At 48.6% G+C, this 26,549-nt stretch overlaps 1 protein-coding gene across 1 annotated transcript; it reads left to right on the top strand.

The window, feature by feature from the left end:
* Positions 1–3,246: 3,246 nt before the first annotated feature.
* LOC144601585 (uncharacterized) lies at positions 3,247–26,053 on the top strand. Its single transcript, XM_078413794.1, has 7 exons — positions 3,247–3,385; positions 11,783–11,849; positions 13,412–13,486; positions 14,749–14,823; positions 19,450–19,485; positions 21,289–21,377; positions 24,745–26,053. Exons 1-7 carry the CDS (start codon positions 3,316–3,318, stop codon positions 24,822–24,824), a joined length of 492 nt encoding a protein of 163 aa, XP_078269920.1. The 5' UTR covers positions 3,247–3,315; the 3' UTR covers positions 24,825–26,053.
* The last annotated feature ends 496 nt before the right edge of the window (positions 26,054–26,549 follow it).

Genomic DNA, 26,549 nt, shown 5'->3' with positions numbered 1-26,549 from the left:
TTTTATCAGTACCTTTAGGAAAAAAGGGTAGCAAGATTCAAGATTTAAGATTCAATTTATTGTCACATGTACCAATTAAGGTTCAGTGAAATATGAGTTACCATACAGCCACATTAAGTGAAAAGCAACAAGACACACAGCCACATAAAATAAAATTTAACATAAACATCCACCACAGCGGATTCCACATTCCTCACTGTGATGGAAGGTAATAAAGTTCAATCACTTCCTCTTTGTTCACCTGCGGTCGGGGCTGTTGAACCGTCTGCGGTCGCCGCTGTCGACTGTCCGAGGCCCTCGCATCAGGATGATCGAAACTCCTCGAGTCGGGACGGTTGAAACACTCTCCGCGGCGTGGAGCTCCCGAGTCGGCCTCTTCTTACCAGAGACCGCGGGCTTCATTCACGGTGTTAAAGTCCACAGGCCCCGCGGTTGGAGCTCTCCACAGTCGATCCTCGGCAAAGGATCGCAGCTCCCAATGTTAAAGTCCGCGCCGCGCCGCGCCCGCGGCTTGGAGTGCCGGGCCGGTCTCCAGGAAAGGCCACCAACTCCTCGATGTTAGGCCGCAGTGGGGACGGAGATACGACATGGAGAAACATTGCAACTCCGTCGAGGTAACAGATTGAAAAAAAAGTTTCCCCCAATTCCAACATAAAACAAACCAAGAAACACTAAAACGTACTTTAACTCATACTTAAAATAATTAAAAAAGGTAGAAGGACAGACAGACTGTTGGCGAGGCAGCCAGAGCTGGTGGCGCCACCTGGTGGACCATGTGTTTTGCATGAGCGACTATTGTATCCTGAGTCAAGTCAAGTCAAGTCAATTTTATTTGTATAGTACATTTAAAAACAACCCACCTTGACCAAAGTGCTGTACATCAGTTCAGGTACGAAGAACGAACATACAATGGCACACAAACATAACAGCACATACATAAACAGTTCACAGCGCCCCCTCAGAGGGCCTCAAACACTAGGGAGTAGAAATAGGTTTTGAGCCTGGACTTAAAGGAGTCGATGGAGGGGGCAGTTCTGATGGGGAGAGGGATGCTGTTCCACAGTCTAGGAGCTGCAACCGCAAAAGCGCGGTCACCCCTGAGCTTAAGCCTAGACCGCGGGATAGTCAGTAACCCCAAGTCGGCCGACCTGAGGGACCTGGAGATAGAGTGGTGGGTTAGAAGATTTTTGATATGGGGGGGGGGGGGGGGGGGGGAGCCCGTTTAGGGCTTTGTATGTGAATAGGAGGAGCTTGTTTTACCTAAGAACACTGAAAAGGTCTGGTCTACCCCAACAGCTGCTGACGACCTTCTACCGCTGCACCATAGAGAGCATCCTAACACATATCTCTGTGTGGGACCTCAGCTAAACGGAGGCAGAGAGGAAAGCTCTTCAGCGGTAGTCCACAGAGCTCAGAGGACCATCGGAACTCAGCTACCAGCCTTGGAGGGCATCTACAACACACGATCCCTCAGAAAAGCTACCAGCATCCACAAAGACTCTTCACACCCCTGCAACAGTCTGTTCGAACTTCTACCATCGGGCAGATGTTACAAGGCCTTCTAAGCCCGCACCTCCAGACTCAGGAACAGCTTCATCCCCAGGGCCATAGCTGCTATGAACCGGTCCTGCTGAGCCGGATGGTCACATCGCTCAGTGATCCGGCACAGATCTACTTGCACTTTATTCTGTTTTAAAACTGTTCCAATTTGTTTCATTGGGTTGTTTAAATTAATGCTGATTAGCTAATTAAATTATTGCATCGTATGGGAGGTGCATTCCCAATCTCGTTGTACCCCTGTACAATGACAATAAAGATATATTGTATTGTATTCTATTGTATTGTATTGAAGTTGATTCTGTACTGTACTGGGAGCCAGTGGAGAGAGGCCAGAATCGGGGTGATGTGGTCCCTTTTACGGGTACCAGTCAGGAGTCTCGCTGCGGCGTTTTGGACCAATTGCGGGCGGGACAGGGTTGATTGGCTAATCCCAGTGTATAGGGAAGTCCAATGCCTTCAGTAAAATATGCTTTGTTTTGTTGATAACTGTCTCTTTGTTACTTTCAGTACTAAGTCGCAGCACAGTGGCGCAGCGGTAGAGTTGCTGCCGGTACAGCACTGAGACCCGGGTTCAATCCCGACTACGGGTGCCGTCTGTACGGAGTTTGTACGTTGTCCCCGTGACCTGCGTGGGTTTTCTCTGACATCTTCGGTTTCCCCCTGGACTCCAAAGACGTACAGGTATGTAGGTTAATTGGCTTGGAAAATGTAAAAATTGTCCCTAGTGGGTGCACGATAGTGTTAATGTGCAGAGATCGCTGGTCGGCGCGGACCCGGTGGGCCGAAAGGGCCTGTTTCCGCGCTGTATCTTGAAACAAAACTAGAAACTAAACTAAACTTCCCCACATCATATCCAATTTCTTTTCTTCGCGAATTCACAAACTAATGGACTGGCAAAAGAGCCAGGGGTCACATGAGGAGAGTCTTTTTCAAATAGCGAGTCCAAACTCCAACTAACTTCCCCACCGGCGTGTTTGCGTGCTGTATCTCTAAATGAAACACATTTGCCTTGATGACATCCCTGCTGGGAACTTGCTCAGAGAGGTCAACTTCAACGGTTGGAACAAGACTCCATACAGTGACAGAGCTTTCCACACATGCGCCACTTTGTGTTGGTGGGAGAAGAGTGTTGTGGCAGTACCAGCTACACTTCATGAAATAGCTGGGGAAACCTATAGAAACCTACAGGGTGATTTTAGAGAGTTGCATAAAATCATGGGAGGAATAAATCGCCGAGACACACAGAGTCAGTTCCTTCCTACACACTCTTCACTTCTGTCATCGGCCATATTATAACCTTTGGCAGGTCTTTGCAAGGCTAAACTTGAACTAGTTAGTGATTCAACCATTAGAGTCTCATTAACTATCGAAGGTGTCACAAAATGCTGGAGTAACTCAGTGGGTCAGGCAGCATCTCAGGAGTGAAGGAATGGGTGATGTTTCGGGTCGAGACCCTTCTTCCAAGTCTCATGAACTATCCTCATTTAGTTTAGTCCAAACAGTGAGTTGAATCTTCAAGAACTGCAGCTTCCAGCAGGGGGAACAAAAGCAGTTTAATGACTGTTGTTTTCATCATGATACGTTGGAGGGCACCACATCGTGCTCTGCAACACTACTCTGTCATAAAACAATTTAGAAACGAAACTGTAACTCCAAGCACTGCACACTAACTTTCTCATTCCGTTCTTCTGAGCACACCGGAGGTTCACGTTTTAACTGAGGTCTGAAACACAAGGAATAAACTGGAAAGAAAATATGGCCATAAAGATGATGAGCTTGCAGTCGATGTGTTGGCTGATAGCCTGCCTGGCAATTCAGCCTTCTGGTGAGCTTGGAAATAAACTTGCTCCATTCCATTCTTAATTTAAGGAGTACGTTGGAGAATTTATTTAAAATTTCCCGCACAATGGTAACATTTTATTCTTGCGCAAATTATGTCGGCATGATGTTAAAAATGTTAATACGTACAGTAGAGCAATAATTCTGGAGTAAGTTCAAGAGAATTTTCTTAAGAATTAAATTACCTTGTGATTTTCGAAAAAAATGTTGCATCCGATTGTATTGCATTGGGTGGCACCGTACAAGTGCGAGCAAGTAATTCAATTGTCAATTGTACATTGGCAAAGGTACAACATTTTTACTGATCGATTAGTACGCGAACATTTATTCCTCTCACTTGTTTTCCAGTTGGTACAGTAATCGGTTATCTTCATCACACAAGTCTCTCGGTGGTCTGACCCTTCTTTCAGTTCTTTTAATTCTATGTCTCCTGATTTTTTTAAATCTCTTTGTGAAGGAAAATGGATTTTTCTGATTTACTCTTTGTATATACCTTATTAATATTTTTTTAAATCTCAATTAATCTAAATTTTTAATTAATTCAATTAATTTAATTAATTTCAATTTTTTTTAAATCTCAATTAACACTCTTTGTTCCAAAACTCCCCCCCCCCCCCCCCACGTGTTTATAAAGTAATTCATTCAAGCTGAAATGTCCTTGCAATGTTTCTGTAATGGGAAAGGAATTGCTCCAAATTTCTGGAGTGGTTTCAAATTCATCAGTGAAAGAGCAGATCTATTAACCAACCTGTCCACCACAATCGACCTGCTTTCCAAACTAACTATTGAAACCCAGGGGAGAGGGTTGAGTTTCGAGGTTTTCTCCCTTACCTGAGAACCATCTGGTTTAGTTAGAGATACAGCACGGAAGCAGGCCCTTCGGCCCACCGAGTCCGCCCTGACCAGTGATCCCCGCACATTAACACTTCCCCAGCACACGCTAGGGACAATTTGCACATGCACCAAGCCAATTAATCTACAAACCTGTACGTCTTTGGAGTGTGGGAGGAAACCGACGATCTTGGAGAGAACCCACGCAGGTCACGGGGAGAATGTACGAACTCCATATGTACAGCACCCGTAGTCGGGTTGGAACCCGGGTCTCTGGCGCTGTAATCGCTGCAAGGCAGCAACTCTACCGCTGCGCCACCGTGACCGCCGCCAACTCTCTGACAACTTATGGAAAGTTACAGGAATATTCAGATCCTGCCACTGTGGCCTTTTACAAAATACCTTTTTTTTCGAGTTCCAGGTCAGAGTAAAAGTTATATCAGTCTGATTTGCATTTTCCATTCTCAGTTGCAATTGAAGTTTCAGAAATCGTCAGACTCTCCCCTGATTGTCCAAAACACAGACGCGTTCAACAATTTAAAATCTTTTAAAATATTCACCCAAGTTTGTTGATCAAGCATTAAGTCCACAAAATCTTTAGGGATGAGGGGTAATGAGATGAATCATTGCACATTATCCCATTCAAATGGATTCAGTTTGGAAGCCTGTTTTTGTTTAATATAATATCAGACAAATGTAGTCACATTGAGATTTTAGACCCAACTCCTCACCGGCCATTTTTCTGGCACCAATAGCTTTCTGAGATCATAAAATGGCCGAAAGGAAACTCATGTGAACCTTTGGATGAAAATGTCACCTTCCTCCTTCTGAATTAGCAGGCGGTAACGTTAGACCACAGCTTACGTAGGTGTTAGACCACAGCTTATGTTAGTGTATGCAAAGCATGGTGAGAGCACGTTTAGCCCATTAATAATAATAATAATAATAATAATAATGCATTACATTTATATAGCAGGATAGGGCTGTGCCGGTGATGTTAGAGGTGGTTTCAAGTCGGGTGAGGACTTACAAAGCCACAAGACCACAGATACCAGAATTCGAAGGGTCCCGACCCAAAACATCATCTATCCATTTCCATCCACTGATGTTGCCTGACCTGCCAGCAGTTAGTTATTTATCCCAGTCCAAAAAGATTACCTGGCCAAATGCCACTTTCTAGCCTTGCAGTTCTCAACTGTTCAATCTACCAATTTTTAAAACAAATGAAGGATTTTGCATCCATGATCCTTCCAGGCAATGATGTCCAGCCTTATACGACCTTGTGAGAGAAAAGATTTTTCCTAATCTTCCCTCAGATCCTTTTTCCAGTTGTTTTAATTCTCTGTCGCCACATTTTTGCTCTTTTCCTGAAAGGAAACGGATCCTTCTTATTTACACTATGTGGACACATTATCAGTTTTTGTTGTCCTTAATCACGTCCACTCTCAGCCTCCTTTGTTCCAAAAATTCCCCACCAGTCTATAAAATACTTCATCCTTGCACTGTTTCTGTAAAGGGAAAGGGATCGCTCCAGGGTTCAGGGATGGTTTCAAATTCATCAAAGTGCAGATCTATCCACCGACGTGCTCACAGTGTTCTCAGTGTTCTCCAAGCAGGCGTTTGATACCTGAGGGTGAGTGAGGCCTGTGTTTCCAGATTTTCTCCCTCACCTGAGAAACCGCTCCATTGTCTGACAATAGACAATAGGTGCAGGAGTAGGCCATTCGGCCCTTCGAGCCAGCACCACCATTCAATGTGATTATGGCTGATCATTCTCAATCAGTACCCCGTTCCTGCCTTCTCCCCATAACCCCTGACTCCGCTATCCTTAAGAGCTCTATCTAGCTCTCTCTTTAATTCATTCAGAGAATTGGCCTCCACTGCCTTCTGAGGCAGAGAATTCCACAGATTCACAACTCTCTGACTGAAAAAGTTTTTCCTCATCTCAGTTCTAAATGGCCTACCCCTTATTCTTAAACTGTGGCCCCTGGGTCTGGACTCCCCCAACATTGGGAACATGTTTCCTGCCTCTAACGAGTCCAACCCCTTAATAATCTTATATGCTTCAATAAGATCCCCTCTCATCCTTCTAAATTCCAGTGTATACAAGCCTAGTCGCTCCTGTCTTTCAACATATGACAGTCCTGCCATTCCGGGAATTAACCTAGTAAACCTACGCTGCACGCCCTCAATAGCAAGAATGTCCTTCCTGACAATTGGAAATTTGTGGGAATATTCAGATCCTGCCACTTTGCTGCTTATGTCATCACAGAATGAAAAGATCACGTAATTAGGGAAGATTCTTGACTAGTTTAGTTTAGTTTAGAGATACAGCGTGGAAACAGGCCCTTTCGGCCCACCGGGTCCGCGCCGACCAGCGATCCCCGCATATTAACACCATCCTATACACACTAGGGACAATTTTTACATTTGCCAAGTCAATTAACGTACACACCTGAGATCGTTGGTTTCCTGCCCAAAGATTAGTACAGGTGTCAGAGGTTATGGGGAGAAGGCAGGGGAATGGGGTTAGGAGGGAGAGATAGATCAGCCATGATTGAATGGAGGTAGACAATGGGCCAAATTCTACTCCTATCCCTTATGCCCTGATGAAAACATTGTACTTCCCCTTCCATTCTTCCAAAGTGCATATCTTTTTGATAAATTATGCTTTGCCTTGGGTATTCGAGTTAAGTCAAGTCAAGTTGAGGAAGGAACTGCATAAGCTTGTTCACACCCAAGAGAGACACAAAATGCTGGAGTAACTCAGTGGGACAGCCAGCATTTCTGGAGAGAAGGAATGGGTGACGTTTCAGGTCGAGACCCTTCTTTAGACCTGAAATGTCGCCCATTCCTTCTCTCCTGAGATGCTGCCTGACCTGCTGAGTTACTCCAGCATTTTGTGAATAAATACCTTCGATATGTACCAGCATCTGCAGTTATTTTCCTACCCTGCTCCCTAACTCCATCATTCTATTGGTCCAAGGGTTAGTCCATGGTGTTCTATTGTAGAGGTAAGATTAGGGCTGCGCAGTTTGGTTCAGAAACTTGATGTTTGTAGGAAATTAGCTGTTCCTGAACCTGGTGGTCTTAGACTTTGGGATTCTGTACCTCCTTGCCGATGCTGGCAGCAAGAAGAGTTCCTGGCCCGGTTAGTGGGGTTTTTGAGGCGGTGCCTCACATAGATGCTTTTGATGGTGTGGTGGGCAGTAACCAAAGATACTCGAGGAACAAGATGGACCACTCCGTTGAAATGGCCCATACTGAAGTGTAGTACGCAAAGGAGCCATTTTAGTAGTCAAAACCCGCTGTTCGTTATGCCTCTCGCAGTGTAATCAGTGTTGTGGGGGAACAGTGTGTGCGATGACACCATTAAAATGCAGAATACATCTCATCTATCAATTCACAGAATTTTGTTATTTTTCTTTTGAAATGTTTCTGTAAGTTTCTGCCAATTAAAATGGCGTCATGACATACTACGGTTTTTAGGATCGAGTGGTCTATCTTGCTCCTCGAGTATCTTTGGCAGTAACTGTGGAACGAATGGTTAGACGACTTTTCGGGTTGGGACCATTCTTTGGACTCTTATCATTATTTCAGATCAGGGTCCTTGGTGTTGTTGACATGAAGTCCGAGGAAGGGTCTCGACCCGAAACGTCACCCATTCCTTCTCCCCAGAGATGCTGCCTGACCCGCTGAGTTACTCCAGCATTTTGTATCTACTTCGGTTTAAACCAGCATCTGCAGTTCCTTCCTGCACAGAGCTGAAGAAGACCCTGGTTTAGAGTCTGCATGCCTGGTGGTTTGAGAGACACATAGGCAGTATGTGTGGAGGAAGGGGCGGCTCGGTGGCGCGGCGGTAGAGTTGCTGCCTTGCAGCGAATGCAGCGCCGGAGACCCGGGTTCGATTCTGACTACCGGTGTGGAGTTTGCACGTTCTCCCCGTGACCTGTGTGGGTTTTTTCCGAGATCTTCGGTTTCCCCCCACATGCCAAAGACGCACAGGTATGTAGGTTAATTGGCTGGGTAAATGTAAAAATTGTCCTTAGTGTGTGCAGGATAGTGTTAATGTGCGGGGATCGCTGGGTGGCGCGGACCCGGTGGGCCCGAAGGGCCTGTTTCCATGCTGTATCTCTAAATCTAAAACTAAGCTAAGTAAGCATATTATAATGCAGGAAATGTGAGTCTGGAAACCAAGCTAGGTGTTGAACAGGATGTGAACATTAAGGTGATCTGAAGTCAGACACAGAAAGGAGACTGTTATGTGGTTTGAAAAAACTTAAAACAATAGAACAAATCATAATGTGTAGGAAGTAACTGCAGATGCTGGTTTAGAAGGAGGGTGTCGACCCAAAACGTCACCCATTTCTTCCCTTCAGAGATGCTGCCTGACCTGCTGAGTTACTCCAGCATCTTGTGTTTATCTTCGAATAACATCATAACCCTTGCCCTGTCCCATCCCGTCCCGATATCAGGTTTGTTATTCCTTTTCCCATCTGCTTCCATCTGCCCATCGCCTCTCTCTAACCTTGTTCTATTTATCACCTTCCAACCTCCATCTCCACCTTCCCCCTCTCATCTCCACGTTTGCATCCGTCAGCCCAATTGGTTCCTTATTTGTTTGCACCGATTGTCCACCAGCCTTTGCTGAAAGTCGCCTCCCTCCCCTTCCTTGCTCCATCTGCCCATCCTCTCCCACCTACCTTGGGTTTTCCACCATCACCTGCCAGCCCATGTCTCACCCTTCCAGTTCAAGAGTCAAGAGCAAAGAATCAAGAGTGTTTTATTGTCACTTTTCCCAGATAGAACAAAGAAAATCATACTTACAGCAGCTCAACAGAATATGTAAACATAGTGCACTGGAAACAATATAATAAACCAGAAAAAAAGGTCTGTGTGTGTATATATATATATATATAGACATACTCACATATGCAAATACACATACATCTATTATACTAAAACTCAGAAGAGTATATATGTATGTAACAGGTTTGTAACAGTGATTTCGGCTGATTTCGGCAAAACGGTGAACCGTAGCGCCACAATTTTTGCACCGCCTAATCACACCGCTGGACATATCGGTCGTATATTTCTTAAGTTACAGAGGTTTAAAAGTCAAAAAAAAAAATCTCTGTTATTTCGGCTGATTTCGGCAAAAACCGTTAACCGTAGCGCCACGGTGTTTGCACCGCCTTAATCACGACGCTGAACGCTGCTGGAAAATGATATTTTTATTTGATTCGGTCGTGTATTTTTTAAGTTACAGAGGTTTTAGTAAAAAAAAAAAAGATTTCCAGCCGTTTTTTCCATGGCCTTCAGCGTGTGACGTCACAATGCCCATGGACCCCCCCCCCCTCCTGCTGATTTATTGAAGGCTTTCAGCGTGGCGCTGCTGTGCGTCTGTGCTCCTCTCTCCCCTTGCTTCTCTCCTCTCTCCCACACCCGGGAGATCCTCTCCCCGCTATCCCCCCCCCCCCCCCCCCCCCCGGACCTTTCACTGATGCGCTCCCCCGCCCCCTCCCCCCGGAAATTTCACTAATGCGCTCCCCCCCTCCCCCCCCCCCCCGACCTTTCACTGATGAGCTCCCCCCCCCCCCCCCCCCCCCCCCCGGACCTGTTGGTGCTGGGGGCAAGAGAGAGTAGGGGAAAGGGGTGTGCTGGGGAAAGGGGGGGTGGGGGAGAGAGAATGGTGGCGGGGTCTGAGAATGGGGACTGGGGAGGGGGACAACAGGGGTCGTCCGGAGGGGGCTTGGTGGTGGGGGAAAGAGGGGTACTGTGAAAAGGGGAGGTCATGGGGTAAGGGGGGGTGTGGGGAGAGTAAGATTGGGGTTGGGGGAGGAGAGAATGGGGGGTGTGGGAATGGGCCCAACGGGCCCTCTTTGCTAGTATATATATATATATGCATGCACATATATATATATATATATATATATATATATATATACACATACACATACACATATACACATACATATACACACACCTACACACACACACATACACACACACACATACACATTAAAAAACAAACAAACAATAATAACAGTATCAGTCTATGTTCAGAGCTTATTTGAGGTTGTTGTGCTTAATAGCCTAATGGCTGTACGGAAGAAGTTGTGGGGCGGAAGCAGAACTACGGGACACAGAGCAGATGTGGGTGAGGAATTCAGGGATCTCTTTTGACAAGGCGAGAGAGCAGCGAGAACTCCCATTCAACATGGGGTCCATAAGATGACACTTCTCTTAGGGTTGCCAACTATCCCGTATTAGCCAGGACACCCGTGCCTGTGTCCCGTATTAGGCCCTGGAGGGGTGCTGTTGGCCCGGACACTGTAGGCCCGAACACTGTAGGCCCCGGCAGTGTAGGCCCGGAGGCCCGGGCGCCACCTAACGGAGGTTGCGTAGCAAACCGCCTCCAGGCCCGGGCGGCCCCCATTGGTGGAGCGGGAGCACATGGCCGCTGGCTGGGTGAGGTCACGTGGGGCGCGGGGCGGTGACGTTACCCTTTGTCCCCTATTTGGGAGTGAGGAAGTTGGCAACCCTACCTTCACTAGAGCCTCAGACTAGACGTCAATCTCCGAAATGCTTCTGCAAAGGTTATGGGGGTGAAGGCAGGAGAATGGGGCTGAGAGGGAAAGATAGGCCAGCCATAATAATAATAATAACAAACATTTATTTTATATAGCGCTTTTCCAAATGCTCAAAGACGCTTTACAATAACAGTCAAGACATAAAAACAAACAGACGAACTGTCCTGACGGAGAAGCGGCGAACAAATAGCGCCAGCGTCCTCTCACGTCAGGGTCCGGCAGTAAACAATAAAGAACACAAGACACACAATTACAATTTTAACACAAACAGCCATCACAGTGATTGCTCCAGGCACACCCTCACTGTGATGGAAGGCAAAGAAAAGTCTTATCTCCTCCTCATTCTTATCCCGTGGTGCCACGAGGCGATCGAGGCTCCCGACTTTTGAAGCCCCCACCGGGCGATGGAAAGTCCCAGGGTCGAGCCGAGCAGGTCGATGAAGGTCCTGAGCCCCCACCGGGCGATGGAAAATGCCGCGGCCAGGCCACGCAGGGCGATGAAGGGCTTGCGAGCAGGTCGATCAAACCTCGCACTCCGGTGCGGTCGAAGTTGCTACGGCTGGAGCTCCCGAAAACCGGTCGCCTGCCAGGGACCTGCGAACTCCCGATGTTGCGGTCTGCAGGGCCCACGGCCGAAGCCTCCGAGATGGTAAGTCCAGGCCCTGCGACAGGAGTCTTCAAGGTCGATTCCAGCTGGAGGCCGCCGACTCCACGGTGTTAGGCCGCAGCGCGAATGGAGACACAACACGGTAAAGGTCGCATCTCCGTTGATGGAATGGAGGAATTGCCATGATAGGCCGAATGGCCTAATTCTGCTCCTATGACTTATGAATTTATAAACCCAGAAAGATTTGACTCAGAGGCTTGGCTGATAGTTTCTAGTTTTGTATTAATAGTTATTGCATCAGATCAATTTGATTTGATTTAAGATCTCTGTAACGTCTGTATTACTTTGACAGCTGCAACCTCCAAGGTAGACTGCAAGTGGGGTTGGGATGGAGTGACCTGCACGGAGACTAACCACGAGTAAGTAACCAACAATATTGGATGCTTTGACTCTTCTTTGGTTTTTATGAGTTCAAATTGTTGCATCAGAGAATTGGATGAAATCTATAAAATACTGTGTTTTGGAATTAGATTTATAAATATATTACGTCTAAATCGTGGCTTCCACTGTTATTTTATTTCTGAGCTTGGTCTGAATTGGTCTAGGCAAAGAAAATAAGGCAAGGCTCACAATTCAGAACAGTTTATTGTAACCCAATCTAATGCCACATGTAAAATACATGAAAGCACTGACTAATGGTATTGCACCCAATGTTACATGAAATTACCAAAGGTCTGATCTAAAACAGTTTGGTTGCATTTGGCATGCAAGCTACCCTTTTAACTCCAACATTGTTTATTCTTTAATTCTAAATGTAGTTACACAGCATTCACCATGTTGACCACTTGCACTATAATTGTTGCAAAGTGCCCCTTCCAACACTTTAACCCTTAGCTCTCTCTCTCTCTCTCTCTCTCTCTCTCTCTCTCTCTCTCTCTCTCTCTCTCTCTCTCTCTCTCTCTCTCTCTCTCTCTCTCTCTCTCTCTCTCTCTCTCTCTCTCTCTCTCTCTCTCTCTCTCTCTCTCTCTCTCTCTCTCTCTCTCTCTCTCTCTTCCCCCCCTCCTCCTCCCCCTCTCCACCCTCTCTCTCTCTCCATCTCCCTCACCCTCTCCCTCTCTCCACTCTTAATTTATAACCCCCAAATCATACTTGTGATGATTTAATTAAAGCAGCAGTTTTAATTTATACCTCCACTTGGGGTCAAACTATCAGCATAACAAATGCTGTTAGCAAATGCTTCCACTAAAGGAGTACAGATGTACAGTAGCTACGCCACAGTCATGTTGGTCTGCATGTCATGCCTAGTTACTTTATTTTTAAAAATTAATATCCAGGCAGAGCACTTTATTGTACAAACAGTGCCTGCAGTATGGCTATTCAGGTAATGGAAATTAGCCTTTACTGAATTCACAAATCACATAAACATTTGAGATATACAATATAATTTTCTAATTGAATTCATGTAGGGCTAATGATTGCTTTACATTCAATTGATTGATATTGAAACAGTTACCAACACAATAAGACCAAAATCTACAAAGTGCCTTTGAAACCAAGTATTGTTAGCAGCCACAAAATCAGTCCGCTGAGTGTTTCCAGTATTTTCTGTTTTGATTCCAAATTTCCAGTGTTCAGTAAACTTTTTGCTCTTACTAATTAAATCCATATCAGTCATGGACAGGAAAGTTAAATATAACTATATCGCAGAGCACAATTCTTCACTGTTTGCAACTCCAAATTTTGTGCCATTTGCAAACTGACGAACCAATCCATCTACATTGTTGTTTATAATCACCATCGAGCGTCCCAGCACCGATGGCTGTGGAGCACCACTGTCCACATCATGTGCCCATAGTTTTCTTTGTAATACTATTTCCAAGTCTGGAGTAAGACCTTGTGTAATCACACTCTATATTTCAAAACGATAATGACAAGAATTATTTAACCTTAGAATTTATTCTATTCTGATTTTCTTTAATAGAATTCTTAAATACCCCCTGTTTAAAACGAATGTTTTACTGGGTGACGTCATCGACAAAATCAGGCCAGACCCCAGGTGAGTAGTAGATGTACTTTATTTCCTAAGGCACACAAACACCGCACTCAAGAACTCGTGAGTCGACGCACCCAAAACCTTTTATAGTCCCAGACCACCTGACCCAAGGGAACTGACCCAGGAAGTGACCTAATCCCTCCCGTCCACTGAGTGCCGAGTGGAATGACCAAGGGAGTGGCCTAGCCCCCGGGCGCTGCCACAGGACCCCCCCCCCCCCCCCAAGAACTGAAGGCACGAAACGGACAGGGGGACGGACGAAATGGCCAGCCCGCGTGCGCGCCACAGCGGGCGCAGGAACCGGAACAACCTCGCCAGGGGAAGGCACCCGCGGGAATTCCGGGGGTAAGGACCGGGACGCGGGACGACCCTGAGGGCGAGGCTGCGCCAGTAGAACCGGCTGGCTAACGTCCACGTGCGCCGGCTTCAGCCGCGAAAGAGAGACCGTCTCAGGATGAACCCCCATGTCCAACACGAAGGTGGCAGAGCCCCGCTCAAGCACTTTGAACGGTCCCTCATAAGGCCGCTGAAGGGGTGTCCGGTGGGCATCCCGACGCAGGAAAACAAAAGGACAGTCCTGCAGGGCGGAAGGGACATGTGACCGCACCGAACCGTGGCGAGACGTCGGCACTGGCGCCAGCGAGCCCACCATCTCCCGAAGGTGTTGCAGGGCGGCCGAGGGCTGTTCTACCTGACCCTGGGTGGAGGGAACGAACTCCCCGGGCACCGTCAGCTGAGCCCCGTACACCAATTCCGCCGAGGAGGTGTACAAATCCTCCTTGGGGGCGGTGCGGACACCCAGTAAAACCCACAGCAACGCGGCAACCCAGTCCGGGCCAAGTATTGTTAGCAGCCACAAAATCAGTCCGCTGAATGTTTTCAGTATTTTCTGTTTTGATTCCAAATTTCCAGTATTCAGTAAACTTTTTGCTCTTACTAATTAAATCCATATCAGTCATGGGCAGGAAAGTTAAATATAACTATATCGCAGAGCACAATTCTTCACTGTTTGCAACTCCAAATTTTGTACCATTTGCAAACTGACGAACCAATCCATCTACATTGTTGTTTATAATCACCATCGAGCGTCCCAACACCGATGACTGTGGAGCACCACTGTCCACATCATGTGCCCATAGTTTTCTTTGTAATACTATTTCCAAGTCTGGAGTAAGACCTTGTGTAATCACACTCTATATTTCAAAACGATAATGACAAGAATTATTTAACCTTAGAATTTATTCTATTCTGATTTTCTTTAATAGAATTCCAAAATACCCCTGGCTTAAAACGAAAGATTTACTGGGTGACGTCATCGACAAAATCAGGCCAGACACCAGGTGAGTAGTAGATGTACTTTATTTCCTAAGGCACACAAACACCGCACTCAAGAACTCGTGAGTCGACACACCCAAAACCTTTTATAGTCCCAGACCACCTGACCCAAGGGAACTGACCCAGGAAGTGACCTAATCCCTCCCGTCCACTGAGTGCCGAGTGGAATGACCAAGGGAGTGGCCTAGCCCCCGGGCGCCGCCACAGGACCCCCCCCCCCCAAGAACCGAAGGCACGAAACGGACAGGGGGACGGACGAAACGGCCAGCCCGCGTGTTCGCCACGGCGGGCGCAGGAACCGGAACCACCCCGCCAGGGGAAGGCACCCGCGGGAACTCCGGGGATAAGGGCCGGGACGCGGGACGACCCTGAGGGCGAGGCTGCGCCAGTAGAACCGGCTGGCTAACGTCCACGTGCGCCGGCTTCAGCCGCGAAAGAGAGACCGTCTCAGGACGACCCCCCATGTCCAACACGAAGGTGGCAGAGCCCCGCTCAAGCACTTTGAACGGTCCCTCATAAGGCCGCTGAAGGGGTGTCCGGTGGGCATCCCGACGCAGGAAAACAAAAGGACAGTCCTGCAGGGCGGAAGGGACATGTGACCGCACCGAACCGTGGCGAGACGTCGGCACTGGCGCCAGCGAGCCCACCGTCTCCCGAAGGCGTTGCAGGGCGGCCGAGGGCTGTTCTGCCTGACCCTGGGCGGAGGGAATGAACTCCCCGGGCACCGTCAGCGGAGCCCCGTACACCAATTCCGCCGAGGAGGTGGCCAAGTCCTCCTTGGGGGCGGTGCGGAAACCCAGTAAAACCCACGGCAATGCGTCAACCCAGTCCGGGCCAACGAGCCGGGCCTCCAGAGCGGCCTTGAGCTGGCGGTGGAAGCGCTCCACTAGGCCGTTCGCCTGCGGATGGTACGCTGTGGTGCGGTGCAGGTTAACCCCCAGCAGTTGGGCCATGGATGACCACAGCTCGGAGGTGAATTGCGGCTCCCTGTCGGACGTAATGTCGAGCAGAACCCCAAACCTGGCAAACCAATGTGCCGCCAAGGCTCGGGCACAAGTAGAGGCACACGTGTCCGGCAGTGGAACTGCCTCCGGCCACCGCGTGAAACGGTCCACCATAGTCAGGAGGTAGGTGAAACCCCGAGAAGGCGGCAGCGGCCCCACGATGTCCACATGGATGTGGTCAAAACGGTGGCGAGGGACGGAGAACTCCTGGAACGGCGCACGCACATGCCGCTGTACTTTTGCAGTTTGGCACGGGATGCAGGTGCGCGCCCAATGTCCAACCTGCTTGCGTAACCCGTGCCAAACGAAACGGGAAGCCACGAGGGTCGTCGTCGCCCGAATGGAAGGGTGGGACAGCCCGTGGAGCACCTCGAACACCCGGCGTCGCCAGGCAACAGGCACGATTGGGCGTGGCTGCCCGGTGGACACATCGCAAAGCAGCGTCGCGCCCCCAGTGCCACAGGGAACGTCCTCCAACCTCAGGCCCGAAACGGCGGTACAGTAGGCGGACATCTCATTATCGAACAACTGGGCCGCCGCCAGGGCTGAGTTGTCGATTCCATCGGCCACTTGCAGGACGGCGTGGACCGCGGGTCGAGACAAGGCGTCGGCCACCCGGTTGTCTTTACCCCCAATGAAACGGATGGAGGTAGTGTATTCCGAGACGTAAGCCAACTGCCGCCGCTGGCGAGCTGACCACAGGTCGGACACCTTGGTGAACGCAAAGGTGAGGGGCTTGTGGTCCGTGTACGCGGTAAAAGTCCGCCCCTCGAGAAAATAGCGGAAGTGGCGGACCGCAAGATAAAGGGCAAGGAGCTCGCGGTCAAAAGCGCTGTAGTTCCGCTGAGCGGTGCGCCGCTGAGGTGCCTACTGAAGAAAGCGAGAGGCTTCCAACACCCATCCGTGTGCTGTTCGAGCACCGCCCCAACCGCTACTTCCGAAGCGTCGACCGTCAGGCTGGTTGGTGCATCAGCCCGTAGATGCATGAGCATCGTGGCCGCAGCCAGGGCTTCCTTGGCGTGTTGGAACGCCGCCACCGCATCGTCGGTCCATTCGACCTCCCTGCGCTTGCCCGCCATGAGGTGGAACAGCGGGCGCACGATCCGGGCTGCAGACGGCACAAATCGGTGGTAAAAAGCCACCATCCCCACGAACTCCTGGAGGCCCCGCACGGTGGTCGGGCGTGGAAACTGGCGCACCGCGTCCACCTTGTTCGGGAGCGGCAGCGCCCCGTGCGGGGTCACGTTGTGGCCCAGGAAATCAATGGATGACACCCCGAAACAGCATTTGGTGATGTTGATGGCAAGCCCATGATCGCTAAGGCGTTGGCATAGCTGGCGGAGATGGGCAGCATACTCCTGTCTCGAGCAGCTTGCCACCAAAATGTCGTCAAGGTACACGAACACAAATTCCAGGCCACGGCACACACAGTCCATAAGCCGCTGAAAGGCTTGCGCAGCGTTCTTGAGTCCAAACGGTATGCGGAGGAATTCGAAAAGGCCAAATGGCGTCACGATTGCCGTCTTGGGGACGTCGTCGGGGTGGACGGGAATCTGATTATAGCCACGCACCAGGTCGACCTTGGAAAATACCGTGGCGCCAGCCAGGTGTGCATTAAAATCCTGAATGTGAGGGACCGGATATCTGTCGGCGATTGTGGCATCGTTAAGCCGGCGGTAATCCCCGCAAGGACGCCAACCACCATCTGCCTTGGGGACCATATGGAGCGGGGACGCCCACGGGCTGTCTGAGCGGTGCACGATCCCCAGTGACTCCATAAGGTGGAACTCCGAGCGAGCGAGACGGAGCTTGTCCGGTGGAAGACGCCTTGCCCGGGCGTACAAGGGCGGGCCAGTAGTGGTTATATGGTGCACCACCCCATGCTTCGGGGCGGTGGAGTGGAACCGGGGGTCCAGAATATCGGGGAATTCGGCCAGAATTCATGAGAATGCGGCGTCCACGGACGACAGGGGCCCATCAGGACGCGCAACCGGGTCGCCCAAGCAGAGGAAAATGGGCTGCAGAGTGACAGAGTGCACTAAACGCTGCCGCTTAACGTCCACGAGCAGGGAATGTGCCCATAGGAAATCCGCACCCAGCAGCGGCTGGGACACATCCGCGATCACGAATGGCCACGAGAAGCTGCTGGCCCCGAAGTTGAGGGAGATCGTGCGCACCCCATATGATCGGATCGAAGTCCCGTTGGCTGCGGCGAGGAGGGGGCCGCTGTTGCCACTGCAAAGGTCAGCACGCGAAGGGGGAACAACGCTCGCCGCCGGCTGGGTGAGCTGCTGAAGCCGGATACCGTCGGGAAGGCTGTCGGGGAGCGGTAGTGATGCGGGCGATTGAGGCTCCTACCTGCGGGTAGTCGTCGGCCATTGGATGGACTTCCAACGCGTCGAGGGCCAGGTGACGGGCCATCAAGAGCTCATCGGCGCGTCTGCCCAACGCCTGCATGTTGGTGAACGGGTCGTGGAGGAGCTGCTGGCGGAGATCGGACGGCAGCAGCATCAGGTAAACATGTTTAAAAAGGAAACCAGGCTCGTAGTCGCCTAGCAGTGCCAGCATGTCGGCCAGTAGTACCGACGGGCGGCGGTCACCCAGGCCCGGCATTCGGAGGATCCGGGTTGCCCGCTCGGTCTCGCAGAGGCCGAACTGCTGACGGAGGAAGGCTTTAAGGGCCACGTACTTATCGGTCGCCGGGGGGTCGCGGAGGAAGGTTCGGACCAGGCGCGCGGTGGCCGGATCGAGGGCGCTGACCACATGAAAGTACTTAGTAGCGTCGGCAGTTATGCCCCGCAGGGCGAACTGTGCCTCGGCCTGGTCAAACCAGAAGTCGGGGTCCTCGGTCCACAATGGAGGCAGCCACACCGACACGGCGTGGTGAGCGGCGCGGGCGGCAGGGTCCAGAGGTGGCTGACTGGAAGAGTCGGGTAGTAGAGCGTTCGGGTCCATCGCGACTTGCGAAGGAAAATCGGGGTCACCAGTGTAGTGGGTGAGGTCACCGTGGAAATCGGGCCAGACGCCAGGTGAGTAGTAGATATACTTTATTTCCTAAGGCACACAAACACCGCACTCAAGAACTCGTGAGTCAACACACCCAAAACCTTTTATAGTCCCAAGGGAACTGACCCAGGAAGTGACCTAATCCCTCCCATCCACTGAGTGCCCAGTGGAATGACCAAGGGAGTGGCCTAGCCCCCGGGCGCCGCCACAATGTTAACTTATTTTAATCAATTTCCATGAATAACATTTTCTTTGTCTGAAGCACTGGGCTGTGGAGGTTTGCACAGTTTAGGTACACAGAGGCAATATTTTTCATAACATTTTCCAACACGCTGAGTGTTGATCCCATCTCCATTTTATGACAATGTAGTCGAGTCCATCGCACAGATCAAACTCTCCACCATTTACACTTCATGATGTATCGGAAAAGCTCCCAACATAATCAAAGACTTGTCCCACCCTGGACATTCCTCCTATGTGCTCTCAGCGGACAAAAAGATTCAGAATCTTGAATGTGCACACCACCAGACTCTGGAATAGCTTCTTTCTCCTTTGCCATCAGGCTTCTGAGCAGTATAATTCTTTTTTTTTTTTTAATTAATGTTTATTTTTTATGCCTAGTCACGTTGAAGACTTCGCCACATGGATATCGGCCAGGTAAAAAGATCTTTCAAAAATAGATAAGTATATCAGAGTTTGCTTATCATCTTCAAAGGTATATTTTAGACGTAAAAAAATATGTACAGGCAAAACAATACATTCTTTACAATAGCAATACAAGACAATAGACAATAGACAATAGGTGCAGGAGGAGGCCATTTGGCCCTTCGAGCCAGCACCGCCATTCATTGTGATCATGGTTGATCATTAACAATCAGTACCCCGTTCCGGCCTTCTCCCCATCCCCCCATACAACACGATGTGGTGGGACTTTATTTATCCCAGGAGGGATATTGATCTGCCAACAGCCATAACACACAAGACACATGAAACATGAAACTGAAGGGGCGAGTGGACAGGATTGGGGATGTGCAAAGATTGGGGGGGGGGGGGACTAGAGTGACCCAGCAGCAACCCCCCCACCTACTGCAGCCACCCAGAGTGACCCAGCAGCAACCCCCCCACCACTGCAGCCACCCAGAGTCACCCAGCAGCAACCCCCCACCACTGCAGTCACCCAGCAGCATCCCCCCACCTACTGCAGCTGGTGCCCACGTACCTGGAGATGTGCTTCAGCATAATCCCCATGGAGTTTGCAGGAGCATCGCTGCCCTCTGCAAGCTGCCCTGTGGCAGGGGAGGCAGGCCACTTCAGCTTAGTTTGTTGTCCCGTGTACCGAGGTACAGTGAAAAGCTTTTGTCGTGTGCTAACCTGACAATTCACGATTACAATCGAGCCATTCACAGTGTGCAGATACATGATAAGCGAATAACATTTTGTGCAAGGCAAAACCAGTAAAGTCCGATCACAGAGAGCCCGAGGGTCACCGATGAGGTCGATAGAGAGTTTTTCATTGCTCAGCAGGGCAGAACGCCAAGAAAGACATGAAGGCACAAGAGCAGATAGACACAAAAAGCTGGAGTAACTCAGTGGGACAGGCAGCATCTCTGGAGAGAAGGAATGGGTGACGTTTTGGGTTGAGACCCTTCTTCACGTCACCCGTTCCTTCTCTCCAGAGATGCTGCCTGTCCCACTGAGTTCCTCCAGCTTGTTGTGTCTGTCTTCGGTTTAAATCAGCAACTGCAGTTCCTTCCCACACGAGGCAGAAGTGCAGGTGCGGTGAGGAGATACTGAGGAGGATGGGACAACAAGGTCCATCTGCCTCAATTGCAAGAGCTCTCTGGCAGCACTTATCCAGAGATGCTTCGGTGTAAGGTCTAGTTCCTTTGGACCAACAGCCCATCCCAACCCTTTACTTATGCTCAGCCTTGCTCTCAACCCAAAAACAAAACCACGGGAGTTTAAGTACCCACACCTTGCCCATCCCAATGACCAAGTGAGTGATGGTCCACTGGGCAGCATTGTGGCTCCACTCTCTCTCTTCAGCATTTTATGTTCATCAGTTCATGTGATAGGAGCAGAACTAGGCCATTCGGCCCATCAAGTCTACTCCCCCATTCAATCATGGCTGATCTATCCCTCCCTCCTCACCCCATTCTCCTGCCTTCTCCCCATAACCCCCGACACCTGTACTAATCAAGAAGCTATCCATCTCTGCCTTAAATATATCCATTGACTTGGCCTCCACAGCCTTCTGAGGCAAAGAATTCCACAGATTCACCACCCTCTGACTGAAGACATTCCTCCTCATCTCCTTCCTGAAGGAACGTCCTTTCATTCTGGGGCTATGACCTCTGGTCCTGGACTCTCCCACTGGTGGCAACATCCTCCCCACATCCACTCTGTCCAGGCCTCTCATTTCCTCTCATTTTAATTAATCTTCCCTTCTATTTTCCGTAGGTATAAGATAATAATTGGAGTTGTGGCGGGCATCATTGTGGTTGCACTGCTAGTATGGGCCCTTAACAGATCCACAGCTCGCCAAAGGGGTGAGTAACTGTTCTGGCTGGGGTTTATTATTGTCACCTGCCCTGAGGTACAGTACTTATGCGCCATGCAATCGAATCAGATAACACAATCAGAGAATACAGTCAAGCCAAAAGTAAGCACAAACGATAGAACAAAGAAAAATATCGGAGTGCAGAATATGTAAGAAAATAACAATAGACAATAGACAATAGACAATAGGTGCAGGAGTAGGCCATTCAGCCCTTCGAGCCAGCACCGCCATTCAATGCGATCATGGCTGATCACTCAATCAGTACCCCGTTCCTGCCTTCTCCCCATACCCCCTCACTCCGCTATCCTTAAGAGCTCTATCCAGCTCTCTCTTGAAAGCATCCAACGAACTGGCCTCCACTGCCTTCTGAGGCAGAGAATTCCACACCTTCACCACCCTCTGCTGAAAAAGTTCTGGTACAAATCGAAGGTATTTATTTCACAAAATGCTGGAGTAACTCAGCGGGTCAGGCAGCATCTCAGGGGAGAAGGAATGGGTGACGTTTCTTTAGTCTGAAGAAGGGTCTCGACCCGAAACGTTACCCATTCCTTCTCTCCTGAGAGGCTGCCTGACCCGCTGGGTTACTCCAGCATTTTGTGAAATAAATACCTTTGGAGTGTAGAATACAGTTTATTTACAAGTGGAACAGAGATTTAAAAGCATGAAGCAATTGTAATTGTGTCAGATGATAGTGCTTAGTGTTCAGTGTGTTTCGTTTATGTACCAAAGGACAGTGAAAAGGCTTTGTGTCGCCTGTTATCCATTCAGCAAATAGACGATGCATGATTACCATCATGCTGCCCACAGTGAACAGATATACAATAAAGAGAATAATCTTTAGTGCAAGATAAAGTCCAGTAAGTTCCATTAAAGATAGTCCAAGAGTCTTCAATGAGGTAGATGGGACGTCAGGACCCGTTCTCTCGTTGGTGATGGGATGGCTCAGTTGCCTGATAACAGCTGGGGAAGAAACTGTCCCTGAATCTGGAGGTGTGCGTTTTCACACTTCTGTACCTCTTGCCCGATTGGAGAAGGGAGAAGATGGATTGACATCTTCTGGTAAATCCTCTTCTGGGACCAGCACACAAAGTGTCGGCATGTTCGGTAGCCATCTTGCAGTCCATCACCCCGTGTGGCGTCTAGGAACACTTCTGTGGGCAAAGTCACTCAAAATCCAATACTGCGGCATTTGGCTAGCCGCCATCGAGACCAAGGCTGTGGGCAGAGGAGTATTTGAGAACAAAATCTTGACTTGAGCCATTTTTCAGCCTGTGGGCATCTGCTTAAGATTGGCTGCATGGACATGGTGGGACACAGGCCACTTCAATGTGTTGATGGAAGACTGCATCCTGATGCCTTCCTTCCATTGTTGCTAAACTTTGAGTGTTTGAATCTTGAAGGGACTTTGCCAATACTTCACAAAACTTATGAATGGTTCTTCTGAAGGAAGAAAAGAGGCCTGCATTGGTCATTCCAAGCACTTTACAGCTTCGATTAGTTTAGGTCAGAGATACAGCGTGGAAACACAGGCTTTACCACGACCAGCAATCCCTGCACACTTACATTATCCTACACACGCTAGGGACAAATTACAATTTTACAGAAGCCAATTAACCTACAAACCTGTGTACGAAGGAGCTGCACATAACTAAAAGGAATATTCCAAACAACAAGAGGCAGTGCAAACAAAAGAGTTCACTAAGCTAGACACAAAATGTTGGAGTAACTCAGCGGGACAGGCAACATCTCTGGAGAGAAGGAATGGGCGATCCCCACACATTAGCACTACCCTACACCCAATAGGGACCATGTTTACATTTACCAAGCCAATTAAACTACAAACCTGTATGTCTTTGGAATGTGGGGGGAAACCGAAGATTTCAGAGAAATCCCACGCAGGTCACGGGGAGAACGTACAAACTCTATTCCCTCTCAACTCCATTCTCCTGCCTTCTCCCCATAACCCCTGACACCCTTAAGAATCAAGAATCTGTCAATCTCCACATTAAAAATATCCATTCACTTGGCCTCCACAGCCATCTGTGGCTATGAATTCCACAGATTCACCGCTCTCTAATTAAAGAAATCCCTCCTCATCTTTCTAAAAGTATGTCTGTCCTTTTATGCTGAAGCTGTGAGCTCTAGTCCTAGACTCTCCCACTAGTGGAAACATCCTCTCCACATCCACTCTATCCAAGCCTTTCACCATTCGGTAAGTTTCAATGAGGGTTCCCCCCCACCCCCCCTCATCCTTCTAAACTCCAGCGAGTACAGGCCCAGTGTCGTCAAACGCTCATCATACGTCAACCCAATCATTCCTGGGATCGTTCTCGTAAACCTCGCGTGGACCCTCTCCAGAGCCGGCCCACCCTTCCTCAGATATGGGGCCCTTCCTTGCGGAGGATGTAGCCTATCCTCACTGACAGGGGGTGGCATGAAATCAGGTGCATGTCGTCGTGGCTGGATGCATAAATCCTTTTGGGGCTTTTCAAAGGCATCCGGACCACAGGTTGTGTATACAATCCTAAGATCCTGGCCAGTAAAATGTTTGCCTGCACCTACACCAACTAGCTACTGAGACGGTCTGCGTCCATTGTGGGTGGTTGGGGAGGAAGCCCATTGGTTGGAGATGGGAAGGACCTGGAGTATTGATGAGCCATTCTAGATTTGTACCACCCCACCATTGACAAGTCCAGTATAGTTTGGGGTCTGGTGACGCCACTCCCATTTACTTACTGATTGCTCAAGTAAGTAAGCCAAAAATAACAGGCGGTGAGGTTAATTATGTGTCCTTAGTTTACAGTTATTCTCCAATTATCTTCTAAAGTGTCATGACATAAAATGGCCTGCAAACATGATTTACATTGATGGGTTCAATACACAGTGAAGAATTTGGGGAAATTTGAACCCTTTCACTTACTTTCGCATGCACAGTTAAATAAATAGCACACCAACTGTGCCAGAGAGGCACGGCGACGTAATGGTAGAGCTACTGCCTTACAACGCAAGAGACCCCGGTTCGATCCCGACTACGTGTGTTTGTCTGCACGGAGTTTGTACGTTCTCCCCGTGACTTGCGTGCGTTTTCTCCGAGATCTTTGGTTTCCTCGCACACTCCAAAGACATATAGGTTTGTTGGTTAATTGGCTTGGTATAAATGTAAACTGTCCCTAGTGTGTGTAGGGTAGTGTTAGTGTGCTGGTGTTAATGTACAGATAGGCGTGGGCTCGGTGGGCTGTAGGGCATGTTTCCGCGCTGTATCTCTAAACTCTAAACTGAAACTAAACTAAAGTTTATAGGCTGTTTTGCCCATTATTTGATGCTAACATATCATGACTTTGCTTTTATTGTAACAGGTGGACAACCTTCGCAGGTTCCGACCGGAGGCATGAATGATAATCCAGAATTTGTCAATACAGCGCAAACCAAAATATGAACAAAACCACCAGCCACACCCAAAAAATGCTTCTGCCTGCTTTCATCCCTCCCAATATTCGTTAACCAAGTCCAAGGCTAGGTGAGATAGGAGAGTTCAGAGAAAATCTAAACAGAAGTTGTGCTAGAAAAAGTTAGAGAAGAATACTGTCAGAACAAAAACAACTTTAGAAGTTAACACATTTGTCTGTCTCTGTCATGTCTGTCATGTAATTCTATTATAGACAATAGGTGCAGGAGTAGGTCATTCAGCCCTTCGAGCCAGCACTGCTGGCTCACTATTATAATAGTGATGCTCATAATAGCATCACTATTATGGTGAGCAGAAATGTCTTTCTACCTAATAATGTCTAGTCTGAATTAAGGTCCTTGGTCCTTAGCACAAACTGAAGTTCCCTCCCTGACCCCTAATTTCTTTGTTACCCTCAGACTTGGCTGCTTTAAGGCACTCCTGCCTAACATTTTACACGCAGACTCCATGCAGCTTAACGTCTAAAACTCTGCTGCCTCAAATCTAAACTTCCCATTACGTTTCCAAATCCCCAGGGCGATTCCTTTTCCTGACACCATCTATAGCTTCCTATGGGCCTTCTTCAACACCCTTGGTCCCATTGAATACAAGGCTCACAGATTCAGTTGCTCCACTGCAGCGTGCTTGCCTTCAGGTGCCTGGGGATAAACTCTCAGGCTTGTTTACTGGCTTTAAAGTGCTCATTTAAATCCACCACTTTCACCATGTTTTTGGCCAGATGTTCTACGACCGTATTATTTTTAATGGTTAGTGCAAAAGCAGAGAACTCCAACTCAGACTTGGAGCTGTGTCACTGACTGTACCTATGATGTAGACAAATCCGGACCGTGGGGCCTGGTAACTTATTCAAGGGAAGTCCAACTTCAAAAAGGGGCTCAGGCCAAACTGCACAAATGAATGATAAATATTCCCATCTGATTTTCTTGCTTTCATGCTAACAATGATGAATAAAAGGTCATCTTACAATAATAGGACTTGTTACATTCCTGAAAAGATTATTATAGTTAAAGGTCTTTAGTTCTACTGTTTGTATTGTTTGATACATTCTAGCTTTTTGGCATGCCTCATAAAACAGGTTATATGTAGAAAAACATGTTGGGTTCAGGTAAAGTAAGCAAGTAAGCTGGATTTCATCTGTGAGCTTAACAGTAATAAGATGGTGACACCATGTTTTGTGTTAGTTTACGCTGATTTTTGATCTCGCAAATTTAAAATCTGTTTTGATTTTTCAGATTTATGTTTCTTTTAATAAACTTCTTTTTTAAATATTCTTAATCAGACCTTGTTGCCGATTTTGACCTTTGTGGTGTGTTCCAGGGCTGCTCTGCTTGACAATAATATGGGCGGCATGGTGCCGGGGACTCGGGTTCCATCCTGACTACGGGCGCCGTCTGTACGGAGTTTGTACGTTCTCCCCGTGACCTGCGTGGGTTTTCTCCGAGATCTTCGGTTTCCTCCCACACTCCAAAGACGTACAGTTATGTAGGTTAATTGGCTGGGTAAATGTAAAAATTGTCCCTAGTGGGTGTAGGATAGTGCTAATGTGCGGGGATCGCTGGTCGGCGCAGACCCGGTGGGCCGAAAGGCCTGTTTCCCCAATGCATCTCTAAAGTAAACTAAAGTAAATAAACTAATATAAAAAGACAAAATAATTAACTTTCTGTGCGGCAATGAATCTTCTTAAGGAACATGTCT

This window comes from Rhinoraja longicauda, chromosome 17 (assembly GCF_053455715.1).
Source record: "Rhinoraja longicauda isolate Sanriku21f chromosome 17, sRhiLon1.1, whole genome shotgun sequence".
Lineage (NCBI taxonomy): Eukaryota > Metazoa > Chordata > Chondrichthyes > Rajiformes > Arhynchobatidae > Rhinoraja > Rhinoraja longicauda.
Note: the sequence above shows the minus strand (reverse complement) of the source record. Positions and strands in the feature narration are given on the sequence as shown.